Here is a 19242-nt window from a genome sequence, read left to right as displayed (position 1 = left end):
CGTCTCTTTGGAGACCGCGGCTCCCGCCCGCCTCCTTGCTCTGCTCCCCGCCGGCTTTGCAGACGTAGCGGCTCAGGCTCTGGGCCTTGGGAAAGCAGAAGGTGCCTAAGTCCCGAGGCGCCGTGGTGAGTGCGAGGCGAAGTTTGAGAGGCCGCAGGGGCCGGGGGCAGCAGGGAGGGCCCAGCACGCGCGCGGAGCCCGGGCTACGTGGGCTACGTGGGCTACGTGGGCTACGTGGGCTACGTCCCGTGGCGCCGGCCCCTCGTCCTGGCAACCGCCCGACATACCCTAGCCTTGCCAGTGGCTGTCGGTCCAGCACTTGGACAAACCCACACATCTCCGTGAGCGACTTCAGTCCCTAGGAGGCCACAAATCCTCTGGCTATGTGTCTTGGGTCCCCCTCTTCACTACCTAGCATAGATTAGGGGCTCAATAAACACTTCGGGAGTAGCTGAACCTCCTTTAGGTCTTCAGCCTCCGTTTCCCAGCACACGAGGGGGAACTGGGCTGAGTCCTACCGCCCGGAAAACCAATTAGTTTCTGAGAGGAAGGGTCTAAGTGCTGCTCTAACACAATTTTCTATCCCTTTCCTTACCAGCACCTCCCCACTACCCCCACCTGTCTTCTCCTTTGCCCCAATTTAAAATCATAATTCAAAGCCCTTCTCAGAACCAGTCTAGGGTACAAATGGGAAGCCTTCTTCTTAGGCAATGAGCTTTTTAGAAAGCAGAAGCCACCCTCCTCCTGAGATACCCGAACTATTCAGCCCCGTCTATAAACAGTGGGTCTTAGGGCAAAACTCTAAGGAAATTGGTCTAAGGAGTAGAAAATTCCGAAGGGAAATGGGAAGTGCATTCAGTGGGCCCTGGGCTATCATTGAAAGGGGAGGCCTAGAAACAAAGGAGCTTCCTAGTTTAAGGAAAGCCAGATCTAAGAACAGCTTAATCCCTCTCTTCAAACATCAAAGGCATAGTCAACTATCCCCCATTTTCACAGAAAACAGAGGCAAAGTCTACGGGATTCCGTCCTAGAAGAGCTGGTAGATTTTAGACTATCCTATGTAAAGAGATATAATACCATGCCCACCCATGAAACCAGATGGTGCTACTGATCCACTGTCACTTGAGCACTCACTAGGATGAGGGCTTTTCCCAGTTAGAATTGACTTAAATGGCTTTATCATATCCTTTTACCCCATTTTCCATACTATCAACTACACATTTGTTGACTTGTTAGTATTCACACACTAAAAAGTCGATTTGAATTTGCAAATAATAATCTTATTATTTATTATTATTATCATTTTAAAATGGAGCATTTTAAAAGGCCAATGCCTGACACACTGAACTAGCTCAAGAATTCATCTGGATCTAGGTCCCTGCTGAAAAGAGAGCTGGGTAACAGAAAGATTTGAAGATGTTTGGGAATTATTGAGTAAACAGTTTGAACTTGGAAAGGTTGACAAAAGCCAAAAAAAAATGTGACCATAAAAGAACTAGAACTCTGAGAGAGCATAAATCTGATGCAAACTGAAATATAAATAAATGCAAATAAAAGTGACATTGCCTTGAGAGGAGAGGGCAGAAAAAGAGGGGTTGTTTCCACTTTTGGATATATCTAGGCCAAAAGTCAATAATTATTTAATAAATAAATAAATAAGACGAACAAAAAAGGAAATTCAGTAAGGGTTCTTGCCTTTGGGAAGGTATCTTCCATTTTGACATAAACATATACAAGAACTAGAAGATAAAATCTAGCCAGGCTCAAGATCCCCAGAGACTTAAACCACTCCCCTCCACCCCACTTGACAGATTTGAGAACTGAACCAAGAGGGATCAAATGACTTAGTTACAGAACCCAGACTGGAACCTAGCTTCTGATTTCGTCATTCTATCACACTGCCAGTGAATTTAGTCAAGAAAAGTAGAGATAAATACTGAATAACTCTGCAGAAGCAAAAAGCTACATGCTCATCACTCTTCCCTGCACTGATGAAATGACACATTTAAATATAAACAGGAAATGGGTAAATTATGTTGATTTGAAAATGAGTATAATTATCGGAAATGAGGATTTAAAGACTATGGAGAAATGTGAAAGTGTCTAAACATAATGTTAAGTAGAAAAAAGTGGGGTACAAAATCCAGGGCAGCGCAGTGCTAGTCACACCCGAGTGAATACCAGTTCTGCCCCTTATTTGCTCTGTGACTTTAGGGAAATTACTCAACCACTCTGAACCTCCAAAAGAAAATTGAAGTCTCCATCTCAGAGGATCATTATGAGGCTAAATAAGAGAATGAATGTTGGAAAAATTTCTGTCGTATAGAAACGTTCAATGTTAACCACTGTCATCATAACTATACACCATAAATTCAGCTATGAACTGAACGACTGGAAAGTGATATGCAAAAATGAAAAAATTGCAAAGGTAAAACAGGATTATAAGTATACATTTTTTATTTGCTCCAATAAGGCTATATCATTTTTTAGTAAGAAAAGGTAATTTTAAATGGAGACCTCAAAAAAATGCCATACTTGGGACTGATGACTTAGTGTGCTCTTTCTTCCAAAGGGGCCCAAGGGTCCCGGTTCCCAGGCCCTCAGGCTGTGGCCAGATGGTGGAGAAGGTTGATGGCTGATGGCCTGAATCTCTTGGAAAAGACGTGTGGGCGGGGTGTATGGTCTAGAATCTAGACTATACTGAATTGCTCAGATCAGACCCTGAGAGAACTTTGTAGCTACCAGTTGAATCAGATTCTTCCATTCATGCATTCACTCACTCATTCAAACACTCTTTGAACCACTGTTGAATGCAAAGAACTGTGCTAAGAGCTTTTAAAGAATTAGACTGGCCTGATGGATGAACTTGGAACAACATCCATTATATAAGTGAAAAAAAGCAAGCTTCAGAACACTGTGTATAGAATGCTACCATTTGTATTAAAAATAGATATGTATACATATTTATAAACGTGTAAATGCATAGAATTATTCAGAAAGAATACACAAGATATAGATAACAGCAATTAACTCTGGAGAGAGGACAGGCTGACCTCCATCAGGAAGCTTACTTTTCATTGTATACTCTTGTATTGTTTGGATGTCTTATCACATAATGTACTAATTAAAAAAAAATTTTTTTAAACAAGTAAAATAAGGTGTGCTCAGTGCTGAATGTGCAGTGGCGAACAGGGCAGGGGATGTGGGGAGAGTCCTCAGTCTCAGGGAAGGTAAAGTGTGTTGAACTTGCTGAGCCACTAGTGTTATATTTTCAAAACCCAGACTGTTTACATAAGGGAACAGTTCTTTCTACACACTCAATTAGCTTATAGTAACTCAGCATATCATTTTACAGAGATAAAGCAGTTGGAAAATAAATACTAGTCATTTGTCAAGCCTCAGCATAGTTTCTAGGAGGGTGGGAATTTTATCTGTTTAACTTGATCAGGAGAGCACTCCAGCTAATGTGCAGATAAGTGCCTGTTACAGCAAGCTTTTTCTGATAACAAATGATAGCGCAACCATTAAAAAACACCTTAAAAAAAGAAAAGATCAAAAGATATTGGACCCTGAGGGAACAATGTTCCCTGTGAGGCTGGGTAACCTTTTCTGGGATGGCCCCCCCAAAATGGTCTTCAAATGCAAGTTAAATCCCAATGAGAATCAAAGTTCATAGAGACACCGCATGTGCTTTCGTCACAAGCAAATGTGATGCGCAGGGCCCTCCTTGGGGTGACAAGGTACAAACTGACTCCAAAGAGAACCTGGAACGCCAACTGTGGAGGAAGTAGGAAAGCGGATGTCTAGATGGCTGCAAACTGCTGACAAACTGGCAACCGGCCATAGCACAGTGGTTGATGTCATGGACTTTAGAACCAGTCTTGACTCAGCACCATCACACTTATAGGTGGCCCAGCAAGTTACTTAACCTCTCTGAGCCTCAGTTTTCTTCTCTATTAAACAGAGAATAACTATGAGATCATTGTGAGGACTAAATAAGAATCACTAGAAAGTATTTAGCAAGATGATGGGCACAGGAGCAGGGCTTAACATTCTATTGTCATCATGTTCACTAAATAATGGAGGTGTCCTGGACCAACTGTAACTGACCATCAGCATCCAAGTCTGAATGGCAGGAGAGGTACACTCCACACTCCGCGTCCTGAAGTCACATCAAGAATCCCTCACTTTAATATAATTTCATAAACTAGAAAGTGTTTCCACACTCACCATTTCACAAAAGCCAGAGAAGCAAGCTGGATGGGAATGGCTAGCTCTGCTTTGCAGGGGAGGAGCCGGTGAAGGCAGAGGCTTTGTTAAGAGCTGGTTAAGGGCAGACCCCAGGCTGTGACCCAGGTTTCTCTGCATTCTTTCCACTCCACGCTATTCCCAGGAAGGAGAGACGGATCTGGGGCCAAAACCTGTGATTTGACCACCTCCTGTCTCTACCTCCAGCCAGCACTGTTTCTGGGCAGGAAGAGATTCAGCCATCCATTTCAAACTCTTCTATCAGCCCCCTATAACTCCTGTGAATGGACCCGGGGTACAGGGTGGGCACCCTGCAACTGGAATAGGAAAGGGATGACAGTGCAGTTGGGGTAGCTCTGGCTCTGCAGGCAGCCTGAATCAGACCGATCTTGCCTTCACTGCCCCCTTGGCAAGCAGGGACACGGTGACCTTGCCAGGCATAGCAGTCATTAAACAGCAGACTCTCTCCAAAACTGAGGCAGGTGCTAACCTCTCCCAACAGCATTAGCACTTCCACTAAAAATGGGGCATCTAATAGAGGAAGCAAATGGTTTTGTTTTCAATTGTGAAAAGGTCAGCATATTTACCTGACTTAATAATTTGTAACTAATATGCAATGCTTCCCTTGAAAGATCACCTCTAAGAACTCTGCCAGGACCCACTTCTTTTTGCTACACTAGATCCTGCCAGGCCCGGTCCCACATCCCACATTTCACCCAGGCAAGGCTGCGGCAGCCACTCAGGTCACAGGTCAGAAGACACTCCACACACACCTCCTGCTCCTTGTGCTGAGTCAGGCCCTAACTCTGCCATCAGTGAAAAAACAGTCCAGCCTCACATATCTAATCCTTATTCTCACACATCCAGGTCCCCTGTGACAGTGGCGATACCGAGACCTTGAACACTGTAAGAAAATTACAAAATTCCTCCCTCTATCCCTCCCCACCAGCCCTACCAGTAAAGGGTTCTCTCAAGTTGAAAATCCATTTGGAAGAGAGATGGTAGTGCCCAGAAAATTTCAATAGGTCCTATAGCCGATGCTGCCGGCCCAGGGGAGACCTTGGAGGTGATTCTTGACCAGCATTAAGACCCTCCCCTTCCCCTTTCAGAAGGTCTCTAGAGAATCAAGCAGAACCAGGCTCCTGGTTTCCTAACCATAGCTCCAGAATCTAGAGTGGGCCTTCCGTGAACAGTAGAAACACTGCCCTCCCTCAGAGATGGGAAAACAAGGGGCATCTGGGAAAGACCCTTTGGGTGGAGCAGAGTGGGGCCAGGCTCACTTGAAGAGGAATACAAGAGCCCACCTGCATGGTAAGAAGAATTTTTTATTTGAAATATAGTCTGAGCAACATGAGTGTAGCCAAGAGGAGGAGGGGCTGGCCTGCCTGGGGCAGCAGCCTCTCTAATGGCACAGGAGCAAGAATACAAATACCCCAACATCTGTGTCCCAAACCCCACTTGTCCGGAAAGGCGGGACAGCCACAGTATAAGGACACACACTCCTTCTGAAGGGTCTGCCTCCCAGCGCCTGCCTACCTGGGCCGCATTTCCTCTCTCCCGGGTTCCAAACAGACGTGCTGTAGAAGTTCCTCCCACCCACACAGATAGGACGAGCGGGGGTGATACATTCTCCAGGAACATTTTGGTGGGGAAAAATCAGAGTGGATGGGAGGGAAGAGCAAGTTGACCAAGGCTCTTGCCAGGCCAGGCTGGGCAGCGCTCCCCCAAACACTCTGTGTCAGGCCCCCTCATCCCTCTTCTCAGGCCACCTGTAGGCCCAGAGCCGGGAGGAGCCCCCTGGCTGAGAGCAGCAGGTGGGAACCTCCCGGAGGACTTTCACGCGGAGTGGACAGCACTGGGGTTGGGCCACTGATGCAGCCTGGGGTTTGAAGAACACAGACAAGAGTTGGGGTACTGAGAAGCAGCAAAAAGCCATAAATAACAGAAGTAAATTCAGATCTGTGAGGTCCTGGGTGACCCCACATCTCCTGGAGCTGGGGCACACCCAGCACCTCACAGCTCGGGGCAGACACTGCTCCAGGGCACAGCCTGCCACGTTCACGCCGGCAGAGCCGTTTGTTTCGCACTGTCCACACGGCAGGTGGAGGGTGCCACGGCACCACCCGACCGCACACACTGCCAAGCCTCGGGTCACACCTGAGGGGACAGTGAGTGGCCGTCCTGGTCCTGAGAGGCCTGTGGTTGACTCTGAGCATCTTGGGCACCGTCCTCCTCGGGGGCCGGGCCCGGTGACCTCCTGGCCTCTGGGTCCCCCGCCAACGGCTCGCCGGCACATTCCTCCAGTCCGTTCTCCCTGGTCTCTGTGGACACTTCCTCCCCGGAGCCCTCCTCTGGCTCCGCCGCCTCCACTGCCGCCTCTGCCACCTCCTCCTCCTCCTCCTGGTCTCTCACCTTGTGGACGATGAAGAGGTGGCGGCTGAGGGAGCCGGCGGAGGTGTAGCACAAGCCGCAGAGGAGACACTGGGCGGTGGAGCTGTCCACCCGGTGCTGAGGTATGTGGCTCTGAAACTCGAGCCCCGAGTCTGTGGCAAAGCTGCATTTTGCACACTGGAAAAGCGACTTGTGCCTCTTGGTGGAGGAGACGGTCGCGCCGTTGCTGGTGCCGGGAGCGTCCGCCGCCCCGCTGACCCGTCTCTTCAGATGATTCACCTGAAGGGGACACAGCGTGAGCCAAGTCCAGGCCAAGCCAAGCCTGAGACAGGATCCCCCAGACATGACCAGTGCAGCCCAAGGCCTCGCAGACTTTCCACCCAGGCCAGGGTCACCTCGGCCCTGAACGCTGGCTTAGCTTTGGTTGGTTTGGGGTTTTTTTGTTTGCTTTTTTTAATGCAGCATGTGCTTATGGTACCACATTCCAAAGACATAAGAAGGGCATGGAGATTACATCCTCCTGCCCACTCCCAGGCCTGAACTCCAGAGAGCACCGTGTCACCAGCTCTGTGGCTCCTCCAAGAGATACTCTACACACATACGCAAATAAGACAGCTCTTTCACAGAATGGTAGCGTTGCGTGCACATTGTTCTTCGCCCTGCTCTTCAGTTCACATGGATTGGCGCGTGTCTCCGTGAGAGCTTATACAGAGGCTCCGTTATCCTAACAGCGGCACACAAACCCACCGGGGGTGAGGGGGGCACAGTGCCAACTGGCGGCCAACTGAGTTCCATCTTTGTCAAGCACACAGTGAACATCCTTGAACACACTTCTTTGTGCCCAAGGCCAAAGATATCTGACAGATAAATCCGAGAGGCAGACTTGCTGGACTGAATGGTGTATGCATTTGGAGGGGCAGGAGTGTGTGCATTTTAATCGCAGACAGATGGTGCCAAAACGTCAACTGACACTCCACTTGCTTGTGTGAAAGGGCCTTTGCTGACTAGCACCTTTCCCTGAACAGCCAAGAAAGAATGTCCTGGAACTCCAGGAGCTCTCAGACTTCCCCAGGCAGGCAGGGCCCCTCTGAAGAGCAACCCCTACCATGGCACGGAAGAGCCTACAGTGAGGAGGAAACTCCGGCTGTTCCCAAAGTTCACCGGGAATGGGCATGGGCGTGGCAGGTACAGGATGAGGTCATAGCACAAGGGTCCAGGAGAACAAGAGTTAGGGCCTGGCCTCTCCCATACCTAGTGGGTGGGGGCAGCCAAGCACGGCCATCGTCACCCGACAGTCAGTCCCACCCACCCACTCTGAGGACTGCAGTAAGGCAGAAGCAGGCTGGTGCGTGTAAATGCTCTCCCATGTCACAAAGCACGGCACACTCCTAAGGAAGGGATCACAGTGACAGGAAAACAGCAGAAACAAGAGGCCAATGGGCTGCCTCATGGATCTTTCTCCCTATCCTTTACTTGTATGCAGTCTCAGATGGGTCACGCAGAGCTCAACAGTGACTCCCATTGAGGGAAGTTGTCCCTGCTGTTGTGGCATAGCCATAATGACAAGTGAGCACCCCGTGGCCTTCCCAGTGCCTCTCCAGCTCCAGGCCTCACCAAGCAAGCTGCTGCGGTGTGCAGGGACCCTACACTCACCTGAGGGGAATGTCCACCCGGAGGTCTGACTTTGGACGTCTGGCTCAAATCAGGGTTTCTGATACCATGCATAAGGCTGATGTGACTCTCCAGAAGAGAGGGCCGAGGAAAGCTGGGGCAGTCCTCTGTGCAATACCTGCGAAAGGACAGCCAAAGACACTGTGTGAGACGACAGCCTGTGGAGCCCAGTGGAGCCAGGCGGGTCTGGCAGGCAGGCAGAAGTAGGAGCCGCTCCTGGCTCCAGGGGAGAAAGAGTCTGAAGCAGACAGAGAGTGGGCTGGGTGGTCCCTAGGTTGGTTGGGGAGTGCTAGGTACTCCCTAGAAAATCTAGCCAGCAAGCCAGCCAAAGTAGCAGACAACAGCAAATCAGAATATTTGTGCTGCCCCTCAGACACGATCTCACTCTCCACTCCCGGACAGCACTGCCCAGAGACCCAAGTGCTGGCTGGTGGTCAGCATGAAGGAGGCCAGGGTTTGTCCTAAAGCACAAGCAGACGGTACTGAAGCCTCTTGGCCCAACAAGGCCCACAGTCGCATCACTGCTTATCTGTTGCCTTTGATCCCTGATCTCATAGCAGAGAAAAGCCCTGAGGTGCCATGGACAGTCTTCTTGGATCTCGGGTCCCTTGGCTCCCACTTCTGGAGACTTACCCGCAAGTGTAGACTTTCTTGACTGTGTCGTGGTTGTTGCGGATGTGTTTGCGCAGGCTGCTGGGGGTGTGGAAGGACTGTTCACACTGCCGACATGGGTACCGCTTCAGCGTCTACAGGCAGTCACGGAAAGCAAAGCATCAGAACCATAAGATGGTTCTGGGGGCCTTTCTTCTCAGATAACATGAGCCAAAAGGAGAATGCCCCCAAAGACGTCAAAATCTGTGGTACCCACCCTGGCCAAAGCAGCAGGAACCCTAAGGGGTCAGACACTGAACGGGGCCCTGGCTTCATCGGAGAGGACCTGACAAGGCACCGTGACCCTGACCGCACTTACCCGACCATGGCTCTTTTTCACGTGGGACACATAGCTCTCCCGATCAGGAACCCACTCCTGGCACTCCTGGCAGGTCCAGCCAGTGCTTCTCAGCCGGGGCTTGGCCTCAGCCCTGCGATGGGCCTCAGACCTGCCCCAGCGGCTAGAGGGCAGGGAGCTGCCCCGAGCAGCCACATGAGTGGCTGGGGGCTCAGTGGGAACTCGAGAGCCAGGGCGGCTTGAGGACGTGTCCGCTGAAGACTGGAGGCTTGACAGCTCGTCCACGTTTCGGGGAACACCGTGGGTGCTCTGGGGATGGGGAGAGCGATTACTGACTGGGCAAGGGGAAAGAGGCATAGAGTCAGACCCCCGGCCTGAGGCGTGCCACCTCCTCCCGCCCTGCTCCCCTAGGGCATCCCACCTTGACGTGCTGCATCAGCTCTGGCTTCTGCAGGAACAAGAGCGGGCACTCAGGGCACTTGAAGACGCCCACCTGGGCCTTGCTGGCATTCTGGTAAAAGTGCTGCTGAATGTGCCTCTTCTTGTTGAAGACCATTTCGCAGGAGCACTTATACATGAGCCTGTGAGACAAGCCCCAGGGCGTGAGGTGGCCAAGGCTCCGCGGGCAGAACCACACAGTCCCCACCCCATCTCCACTCTCTCTGAACCAGGGTCAGATTCGGGAAAGCACTACTCTGAGCCAACATGGATACTCCTCAGCCTCAAGATGTCTTTGGTGGACTCCAGGCAACTCTGCCACTAGCCCCAGCTCCTAGTACATTCCACTACCTCCCCTTACAGCATCCAAGCCACTCGGCTCCGCCCACAGGCCTGCTGGCCCTGGAGCTGCACTCACTGGGAGGGTCTGTGGGGCTGGGTGGGGTGCTGGGTGGCGCTGTGGTCCGCGGTGCTGCTGGCGGTCTTGAAGGCCATGGGGCAGAAAGCACATTTGTGGAAAACCTGGCAGTGTCGCTCCTGGATGTGGCTTTTCAGCAAGGCCAAGGTCAGGTGGACGACCCCACAGTGGATGCACCTGGAGGGCAGAGGTGTAAGTGTGGAGGGGGCAGTGTCAGACCCAGAAATGGCGTTGCGAAAGGAGGGATGGAGGGCAGGAACACAGGTGTCTCAGAGCCCCTCCTTCGAGCACACGGTCTTCCATCCTCCACTTGTACATCCTGAGAGCCTGCCAGCTGCCATTTGGCACAATGTTGTCACCCAGCGCCCCTCAAGCCCAAGGCCACGCCTGGTAGAGAAGGGAGGAGAGAAACCCTCCCCTCCCCAACCAGAGGATTCTCTTCTGCAAACCGAAAATGTGAGCCCAGCTAAGAGAAGTTTGTGGGAGTGGACAGGGAGGGGAGTGGCCCAAAAATGACATAAACAATATCCATTAAAATGTGATACAGCTGCAGGGGTCTAAGAGGAATTGCAGAAGGAGGCTGCAGACAGCCTGTGCCTTCCCACAGGCTGGTACTGAACAAGCAGGGATGGCCACTGAATAAAAAATAGTCAGGAAATGCTGCACTCCCCATAACCACCACAATGAAACAAAGAGCCCAAAGCTCATGAAGAAATACTCTAGCGCAGCATTGTCCAGGGGTACTTGCCGTGATGACGGAAATGTTCTACAATGTACTGTCCGTGTTGCTATTTAAATTTAAATTAACAAAATAAAATGGCCAGTCACACTGGCCACACTTCAAGTGCTCACTGGCCACACGTGGCCGGCACCACTCCCGACCACGCAGCTCAGAGTGCTGTGCTGGTTCCTTGCTGGGCCCACGGGTAACTCTTTATCTGTTTCTCCCTACCCATTCATATTTTCTGAGCTTCATTGAGTGCATATATCGTTTCATAATGTACGAACTGTATGAAACCATTTTTCTGAAACTGAGGCCATGTTGGACTCTCCTTCCAACTTCACAATCTCTTTATAAACACTGCCTTTCCTTTCTCCAGTATGTGGCCTTCCCCTTGCCAACCTGCATCCACTCAGGTTCCCAGACCCCTCATGTGTTCAGTCCTTCCTGCCCAGAGGTCTCCTCTACACCAGCAAACATCTTTGATTTCCCTTTTGTTGCAATATTGCTTGCCCATCAACTGGATACCTAGTAGGCTCTAGAAGACAGGCTGCTGCTTTACTAAAAGAAAGGACATGCCTTCACTTAAGGATTCTTCGACTCCCAAATACTTCTCTTCAACACACTACATTAGCCCATTTTCAGTCCTCATAAATCATCACAGAATCCTGACCAACCTTTTGTCTTTATTCCATGCGTGTGTGCGTGCGCGTGCATGTGTGCATGCATGCGTATGTTGGGTGGGGTTGGGGGTAGGAGCAGGGGCAAAGAATCACCTTTGCAAACTTACTAGCTCACAGAACCAGAAAGCTATTTGCAATGAATTCCAATGCTTTGGAGTTTCTATACAAACTACTGACGTACATTTTCTTTTCTCTCCTGCTAAACAAAATAGTGACCAACTTAAGCACATAGAAGTACTTCCATACCACAAGGTACCAAAAGGAGGAAAAAAAATCCATATATTTCCAAATTCATCCAAAGTGGACAAGCATGCCTGATATGTGGAAGGAATCTCTTACGTGGCCTTATTTGTGCAGTGTGCCCAAACTCCTACAGAAACAATATAAATATGTTCTTCAAAAATGTAACTAAAAATCCATCCTATTTACCCACTCTTCAAAGAAACCTCACTGAAAGTAAAACATGAAGGGGTAAAAGAATACATGCCAAGAGGCCTTGGTGAGGGACTGAACTGGGCAGGGCTCACAAACTGAGGAAAAGTATGCAGAGATCCAACCCCATGACAACTCTTTACTAATTTTTAAAGAGAAAACAAACAATTATAGAATCATATGCTATGAAATACGTGGTTTTAGAAAAGATAAAGAGCAGTAAAATTTTTAGTTTTGCTAATAATCACAAATAATAAGAAAATAATGAATAAAAAAAGTCTAAACTTACTCACTTATGACATCATTGGCCATTCTAAATTATCAACAAAAAGCAAGATAATTTGTAGAATTCTAAATATACATATATATAACATATATACACCTTACATAAAATACATACACATAGAATATATAGGCTTTTTACATTGTCTTCAAGAAAAAGCAATAATAATATAAAATGAAGTAACACTGTAAAACTGTAGTAGAGCTCAATAAACAGGAACATAGGTGCCTTTTGAGAGTTCATTAAAAACTATTAATACCTACGGAATGGGAAAAAATATTTGCAAATCATGTATCTAACAAGGGACTTGTACCCAGAATATATAAAGAACTCCTACAACTCATAAGAAGATAACAAATAACCCAATTTTAAAATAGGCAAAGGATCTAAACAGACATTTCTCCAAGAAAGATATACAAATATACAAACAGCACATGAAACGATGTGCAATGCCATAAGCCATCAGAGAAAAGCAAATCCAACCCATAATGAGATACCGACTACACCCACAAGGATGGCTATAATCAAAAGTCAGACATAACAACTGTTGGTGAGGATGCAGAGAACTCAAAACCCTCATGTGCTGCTGGCAGGATGTAAACACGGTACAACCACTCTGGAAAACAGTCTGGCAGTTCTGCAAAAAGTCCAAGTCACCAGATGCCCCAGCTCTTCTACCCTTAGGTGCATATCTACAAGAACTGAAAACATACATCCATACAATAACTTGTACATGAATGCTCATTAGCAGCCTGACTCATAATAACCAAAACATGCCCATCAACAGATGGATAGATAAACAATGTGTGGTGTATACATACAACAGGTCATCATTCAGCCATGAAAGGAATGAAACGTTCATTACAAAGATAAATCTTGAAAATATTACGCTAAGAGTATAATTCCATTTATATGAAATGTCCAAAAGAGACAAATCTATGATACGGCAAATCAGTGGTTATTTATGGACTGGGTGCATGGGAAGACTGTTAGTATAGTTTTTGGGGGAGTGATGAAAATGCTCTAAAACTGATTGTGGCGACTGACTGCACAACTCTGAATGTACTAAAACCACCAGACTATATACCTTAAATGGGTGAATTCCATGGTATGTGACTTATATCTGAATAAAGCTGTTACTTACAAAGACTTTAATAGTTTAAATCTTAAGTGTCATGAATATTGTACTAGAATGTATGCCTTCAGAGTTCAATCACAGGTCATTGATGATTTTAATGTCAATTATCTTCAGTAATCCCTCTACAGCTGAATCACATTTTTCGCTGACATTCCTTATAAAAAGGCTTGATAAACTGAATTGCTTTTGAGATAGTGTTTCTTTTTACTCATACAAAAGAAAATAAAATTAGAAGGCAAAAAAATTGCTATTAATCCATCTGTGCTATTGGAAATTTCTTAGATTCAAGATTCAAAGATAAAAATCTTAAGTGTTGATTGCATTTCTGTTGGTTTGGTTTAGATCTTGGAATAAGCAGTACACACTTAAGTCAAAGTTTAAAAGATATTTTCAAATGTTATAGAATACTGTAAAAACACACATCAGGTGTTTTTGGTTTAAAAATGTAGCCTGGGATGCTGCCAACCTCTGCTCTTCTGAAATATGATGGCAAGGGCTTTGTACAAGCCCGTGTCTGGTTGTTTCATTTCTCATGCATTTTGGATTCTCCATTCTCCTAACATGCAAAGAAATTAGTCTATACTTGGACATGTTCACATCAAGAAAGAAACCTGGGAGTCATCACTAACCCCTCTCCATCCTCACCCCCATCTATAAGCTATCAAGCCTTAATGCTTCTACTTCTAGTGTCTCTCTCAAATCTACCTTCTCTCCATCCCTATGGCCATGGTTGAGCTGTCACACTTACCTCTCAACCAGTCTCTAGTCTCTTCCTTCCCTAATGTATGTGTCAGCTTCCCAGAAACAGATCTAGCCAGATCACTCCCCTGCTGCAAATCTTTCTGTAGCTCCTCACCGTCCACTGGATAAAGACCAAATGTCTGACAAGAAGTAGGTCTGCCTTCTACCAACTCAATTCTCACCAGTCCCCACACCGTCCTGACCCACCTCTACAGAGATGCTGATCTTCCTGTAACTCCTTTCAGGTGTGCAAGTATCCCCGCCCATTCCCTTGCCAGGTATCTTCTTCCTCTTTCTTCTGCCTAAAAATCTCCTAAATTCTCTGTGGAGTTTTGCTGACCATTCCTCCACTACGGGATTACTGTGCACACGGAACCTACCAGCCTGGAACCCTGTTGAGGATAGGGGCTGTGTCTTAATCATTGTATCTTGAGTGTCTGGCACAATGCTAAACACAATAATAAGACTCAGAAAAGGTTTATTAAATTAACTAAATTCATATGTATTTTTTTAAATACCAAAGAAAAGAAAATCTTACTAAACTTGAGCAAAATAAGTTTCATGAGTGAAAGTGATAAAGTAAAACATGAGAAGATGCAGAAACTCTCAAATGCGGTCAGTCAATACAGGAGCCCTGACTGGGTCACTGTGAAAGTTACAGATCAATGCCTTTGAAGGGAGCCACCTCCTCATTTTGCTCTTTTTCCAGAAAATGACTTCTTGCTTATATATGTCTGACACAATGGAGGAAATTCAGTCTAAAATAAGAGTTTTCTTGATTTCACTCTGAGGCTGATCATTTTTTTCCATTCTCTGGTTTTACTTGCTTCTCACGAACTAACAAAAACTAATCAACGCGAAGATACTGGAGCCCTTTAAGTTTCAGAGTCTTGCAGCTCCATTTGTTAATGAAAATTGAGAACATTTCAAAGTGCTGTGAGTAGGAAATTTATTATTGAAATAGTACTTTCAATTTAATATGCCAAACACAGTAAATTTGTGAGCAAATTAAGTTTATATACATTTTAAAAACCAAGCTGACAAAGTAAAGGTCCTATATAGTCTCATCTGCCCCAAAGCTTCCCCTTCAAAGCTATTTTTTCTGTTTAATTTTTTTTTAACTCCTTATTCTTCTCCCCTTTCTCTTCTTGTTCTCTAGAAAATAAAAATGTCTGTCCACATACCAATCAACATGCTTGCCTGAGCTGGAGGCCAGGACTCTGAAGACCAAAGCTCATTCTGAAACAAGTTCTGGCCCAGGAGACGGACCAGCCACTGAGCAATCCCAGGACAGGACAGCGAGCCAGGCAGCACCCACCTGTAGCCCACCTTGCGGGCATAGTGCAGGCAATTCTCCTTTACGTGGGTCTGGAAGTAGGCGGAGCGACAGAGTGCTCCACACTCTGGACAGCAGTAAGGGGACTTGTGTGTGTGGATCCGCTGGTGGGCACAGAAACTGCACTGGTTGGGCAGCAGCATCTGGCACACCTGGCAAGTCTAGGAAAGAACACCAAGAAAGCAGTTCATGCAGGTGCTGCAGGCCCCAGGCTCTCCAATCACAGCTCTCTGGCTGTCCTAAGACACAGGTCAGAATAACCCCTCCCCTAACCATCCTCTCTTCCAACTCTCTTAGGATACTTGGACACCCCAGACCTCGTTAAAAGTGTTGAGACTTACACCCAAGCAAGCTTTACCTCTCACCCGACAGTGTCCCCAAAAGTTAGTCCTGCTCTAGAACTGTGTTTCTTCCCTCCAGTTTAGCAGAGGTCCAGCCTTCCCTTTCCAGACGCCTAAGGCACTTCTTGAATCCTAAGACCTCACTTCACTGCCAGACCCACCAGGGCCTCTTCTTCACTCAGCAGAGGTGGCTCCCACTCCACACCTCCAGTAAGATGGCTCAGTGACTTCCACAGGGGACCTAAGCCTACCCTGACTGGCTGTAGACTGAATGAGTCGTCTTGCCCGTTTCCATTCCCTCAGCTTTGTCTGCCCACTCTTGGTGGGGAGGAGGTGCCCTGAGCCACAGCTAACCACATACACGCACAGAAAAGGCCGGAATAGGCAGCAGCTCCTTTGTTCTCAGCCCCGGGACAGAACCAAGGGAAGACAAGTCCACGGCCAGACTAACTGAAGCTCTAATGGGCAGAGCCCAGACTGCCAGAGGGGAAAGCTACCGACTGACTGAGCTGGCGCTGCATCTAGAGAAGCTCTTCTTAGTAATAAGGGGACACCTGGACTGCTCACTGAGTGGCCTGACAGGGTCAGAGAAGCTGCACAGAGGCAAAGTTGTTGGGAGGACAGGGAAGGACCTCTGCTTTTATCAGCAAAATCCAGAATGTGGGGCCTCTACAGGACAAACTACCCAGTTTTTTCCAGAAACTAATTACAAGGGGGAAAAAAAGACAGAAAAGGGAATTTATAGGTTAAAAGAGAGTTAAGAGAAATTTTCAACATTTACAATGCATAGCACTGATTTGGATCCTGATTCAAGCAAGCCAAGTGTAAAAAAGAATGAGACAACCAGAGATATTGAACACTAACAATGTTAACATTGAGACCTTTGACACTTGATATTGATTTGATAATGAAAAATTATTAATTCTGAGATATGATGATTATGTCTATATTTGGAGGGGAACCCTTAACTTCCAGAGATGTATACTGAAAAATTTACAGATGCACTGATGTTGAGATTTGTTTAAAAATAATCCATTGGAGGAGAGGGGCAGGTAAGAAGATACATGAAACAAGATGGGCCATGAGTCACTAACTGTTAAAGAAGCGTCCATTACACTATTCTTTCTGCTTTTATATGTGTTTGGGACATTCCGTAATGAAGTTTTTTTTAAGTATTATTTTAGGTGCAAAACAGTAAATGAACATGCTCTTTTGTGTAAGTAAGAATATCACACACACACACACACACCTGCTTATGTGATAAGCCAAAACTGAATAAAAATGGTTACCTATGGGGAAGGAGAGAGCAGGACTAAAGGACAGGGATGGAAGCAAGACTTCTCTAAGCGTTCCTTGTTACAGTTTGAACTTTGGAATGAAATGTCTTACATAATTTTTAAATAACATGAAATTGAACTAAATAAACAAAAGCATTCCCTAAAAATTGCAAAACAGAAACAAGTAACCTAACTCTATGTCAAGTCACTATGTATTAACCGTGGAGAGAAAAGAATTACTCCAAATGACTGTTTCAAATATAATATTTCAATCTATACATCCTTAATGTGATACATCAGGGCAAGAAGAGCTATAAAAAACACTTTCATCTTTATGCAGTTGTCCTAATGTTACAAATTGTATTGATTTTGACAGTTTGAAATTTGTGTGTATATATTCACAACACCCAAAAGGTGGAAGGCAATCCAAGTGTCCATCAATAGATGAATAAACAAAATGTGGTTTATACATACGATAGAATATTATTCAGCCTTTAATAAGGGCAGAAATTCTGACACGTTACAACATGAATAAACCACGTGACATAAGCCAGTCACAAAAAGACAAGTACTGCATGATTCCACTTATATGAGGTACCTAGGGTAGTCGAATCATAAAGACAGGAAGTAGAACAGTGGCTGCCAGGGGCTGAGGGGAGGGGAGAATGGGAGCTGTTGTTGAACGGGTGCAGAGTTTGTTTTGCGAGATGAAGAGTTTTGGAAATCGAATGCAAAAGAATGTGAATGTATTTAATGCTACTGAACTGTATGCTAAAAATTAATTAGGATGGTAAATGATATGTGTAGTTTACCACAATTTTAAAAAATAATAGAAAAGGGACTCCTAAAACACTATTTGAGATTATTAGGGCATCAACTCACTACTATAAAACCTTTTAACTAATTATGTATTTATCCCATATTCCAACATAAGCTATAAAACAGAGTAACCAAACAGCCCTCATGGAAGAGAGAAAGATAATTCATACACATTCCCAGCTAATAAAAATAAGTAATTACATTAGAAAAACATCCTTTTGCAACTCCTAATAAAATTACTGACTCAGGCAGTGATTACTAATGGATACTAAAACCAACCGTTAGGATAAGATAGGGACTTTACAACGAAGAGATAAGAACGCCACCACCTAAACTCCCTGAGAAGTTTAGCATCACTAAAACAGAAAATCAAGCACTCTGGGCCTCCCTGAAGCCACCGGATAGGAATGACATAGTGTTCCCCCTATTCAACCCTGAACCTGATCAAGCCTTTATTGCTAATGTCTAATGCACGGATAAAATATGGGATATAGAAGAATAAGTTAATTAAGTGAGGAAGCAATCAGTCAAATTCAAAATTATACAGGAAAGTTCTCCGGAAGCAATCATTTGAACTCAGAATTATCTTGGAAAATCCTCAGGACACATGACCCAAATCGATGCCATAAAAAAAAAAAGGGTCTGATGGGGTAGAGTGAGACAAGGTACTGCTCTAGATGAGAAGTTTAAAAGACTTAACAAACGTAAAGTATGTCCATGTTTGGATCCCAATTCAAAACAAGCCCAACTGTAAAAAGACAACTTTTGACAAAAATGGGAAATTTTGAATATGGACTTATTTTAGGAAATATTAAGGAATTGTTATTTTGTTAGGTGTCATAATGACATTACAGTTAATAAAAAGCTTAAGAACAAGAAGAAATCGTCTCTCTGTTCTGACATCTTGGAATGCAAGGTGAAGGAACCATCCAGCCACTGCAGAGGGAGGCAGCTCCAGTTCCGGGCGGCTCGCGGCTCCCGGGAAGAAGACAAAAGGCCAGAACGTGCTGTCCTGCAACTCCCACCCTAGAGTAGGGCCACACCCTACCCTTCCACCCCCTGCCTTGGACATGGCCTGAAGCCAGGGTACTGTTTTGAGCAACCCAAGTCCAATAGCCATCAAGGCTAGGTTTTGATCTCAGAGCTCAAGCCTTAATTTTTCTCTGAGACACAAAGGCTACTTTTATCAGCAGGAGATTTTGAAGGATTAGAACTAGGCTGAAAGAACTCTGACAGCCCTCCTGGGTGCTCCCTCCCTTCCTGTCAGGGACCACCTTGTCCAGCTCTCACCAGAGGAGAATGACACAGGATGAGAGGGTGCCAGTCTGGGATCCAATATCCAGACTTCTGCTCAGA

General features: G+C 46.2%; 1 protein-coding gene across 10 annotated transcripts in view; it reads right to left on the bottom strand.

Annotated features, from left to right (window-relative positions):
- Positions 1-2921: 2921 nt before the first annotated feature.
- The window catches only part of ZNF592 (zinc finger protein 592), a 41691-nt gene continuing 25370 nt past the window's right edge, over positions 2922-19242 (bottom strand). For 9 of the 10 annotated variants that reach the window (XM_025049933.1, XM_025049936.1, XM_025049939.1 and 6 more), the window contains 7 exons: positions 15432-15610; positions 10116-10292; positions 9681-9840; positions 9281-9568; positions 8944-9056; positions 8293-8428; positions 2922-6918 (listed from right to left, as the gene is read on the bottom strand). In XM_025049933.1, the coding sequence (XP_024905701.1) occupies positions 6400-6918; positions 8293-8428; positions 8944-9056; positions 9281-9568; positions 9681-9840; positions 10116-10292; positions 15432-15610 (1572 nt within the window). In that variant the 3' untranslated portion in view covers positions 2922-6399. Of the gene's footprint in view, positions 6919-6942; positions 8028-8292; positions 8429-8943; positions 9057-9280; positions 9569-9680; positions 9841-10115; positions 10293-15431; positions 15611-19242 lie in introns of those variants that run through there. The other variant, XM_025049952.1, reaches the window with a different exon arrangement.

Source organism: Pteropus alecto, unplaced genomic scaffold, assembly GCF_000325575.1.
Source record: "Pteropus alecto unplaced genomic scaffold, ASM32557v1 scaffold60, whole genome shotgun sequence".
Taxonomy (NCBI): Eukaryota; Metazoa; Chordata; class Mammalia; order Chiroptera; family Pteropodidae; genus Pteropus; species Pteropus alecto.
The sequence above is the reverse complement of the archived record's forward strand: the minus strand, read 5'-3'. Positions and strand labels throughout refer to the sequence as shown.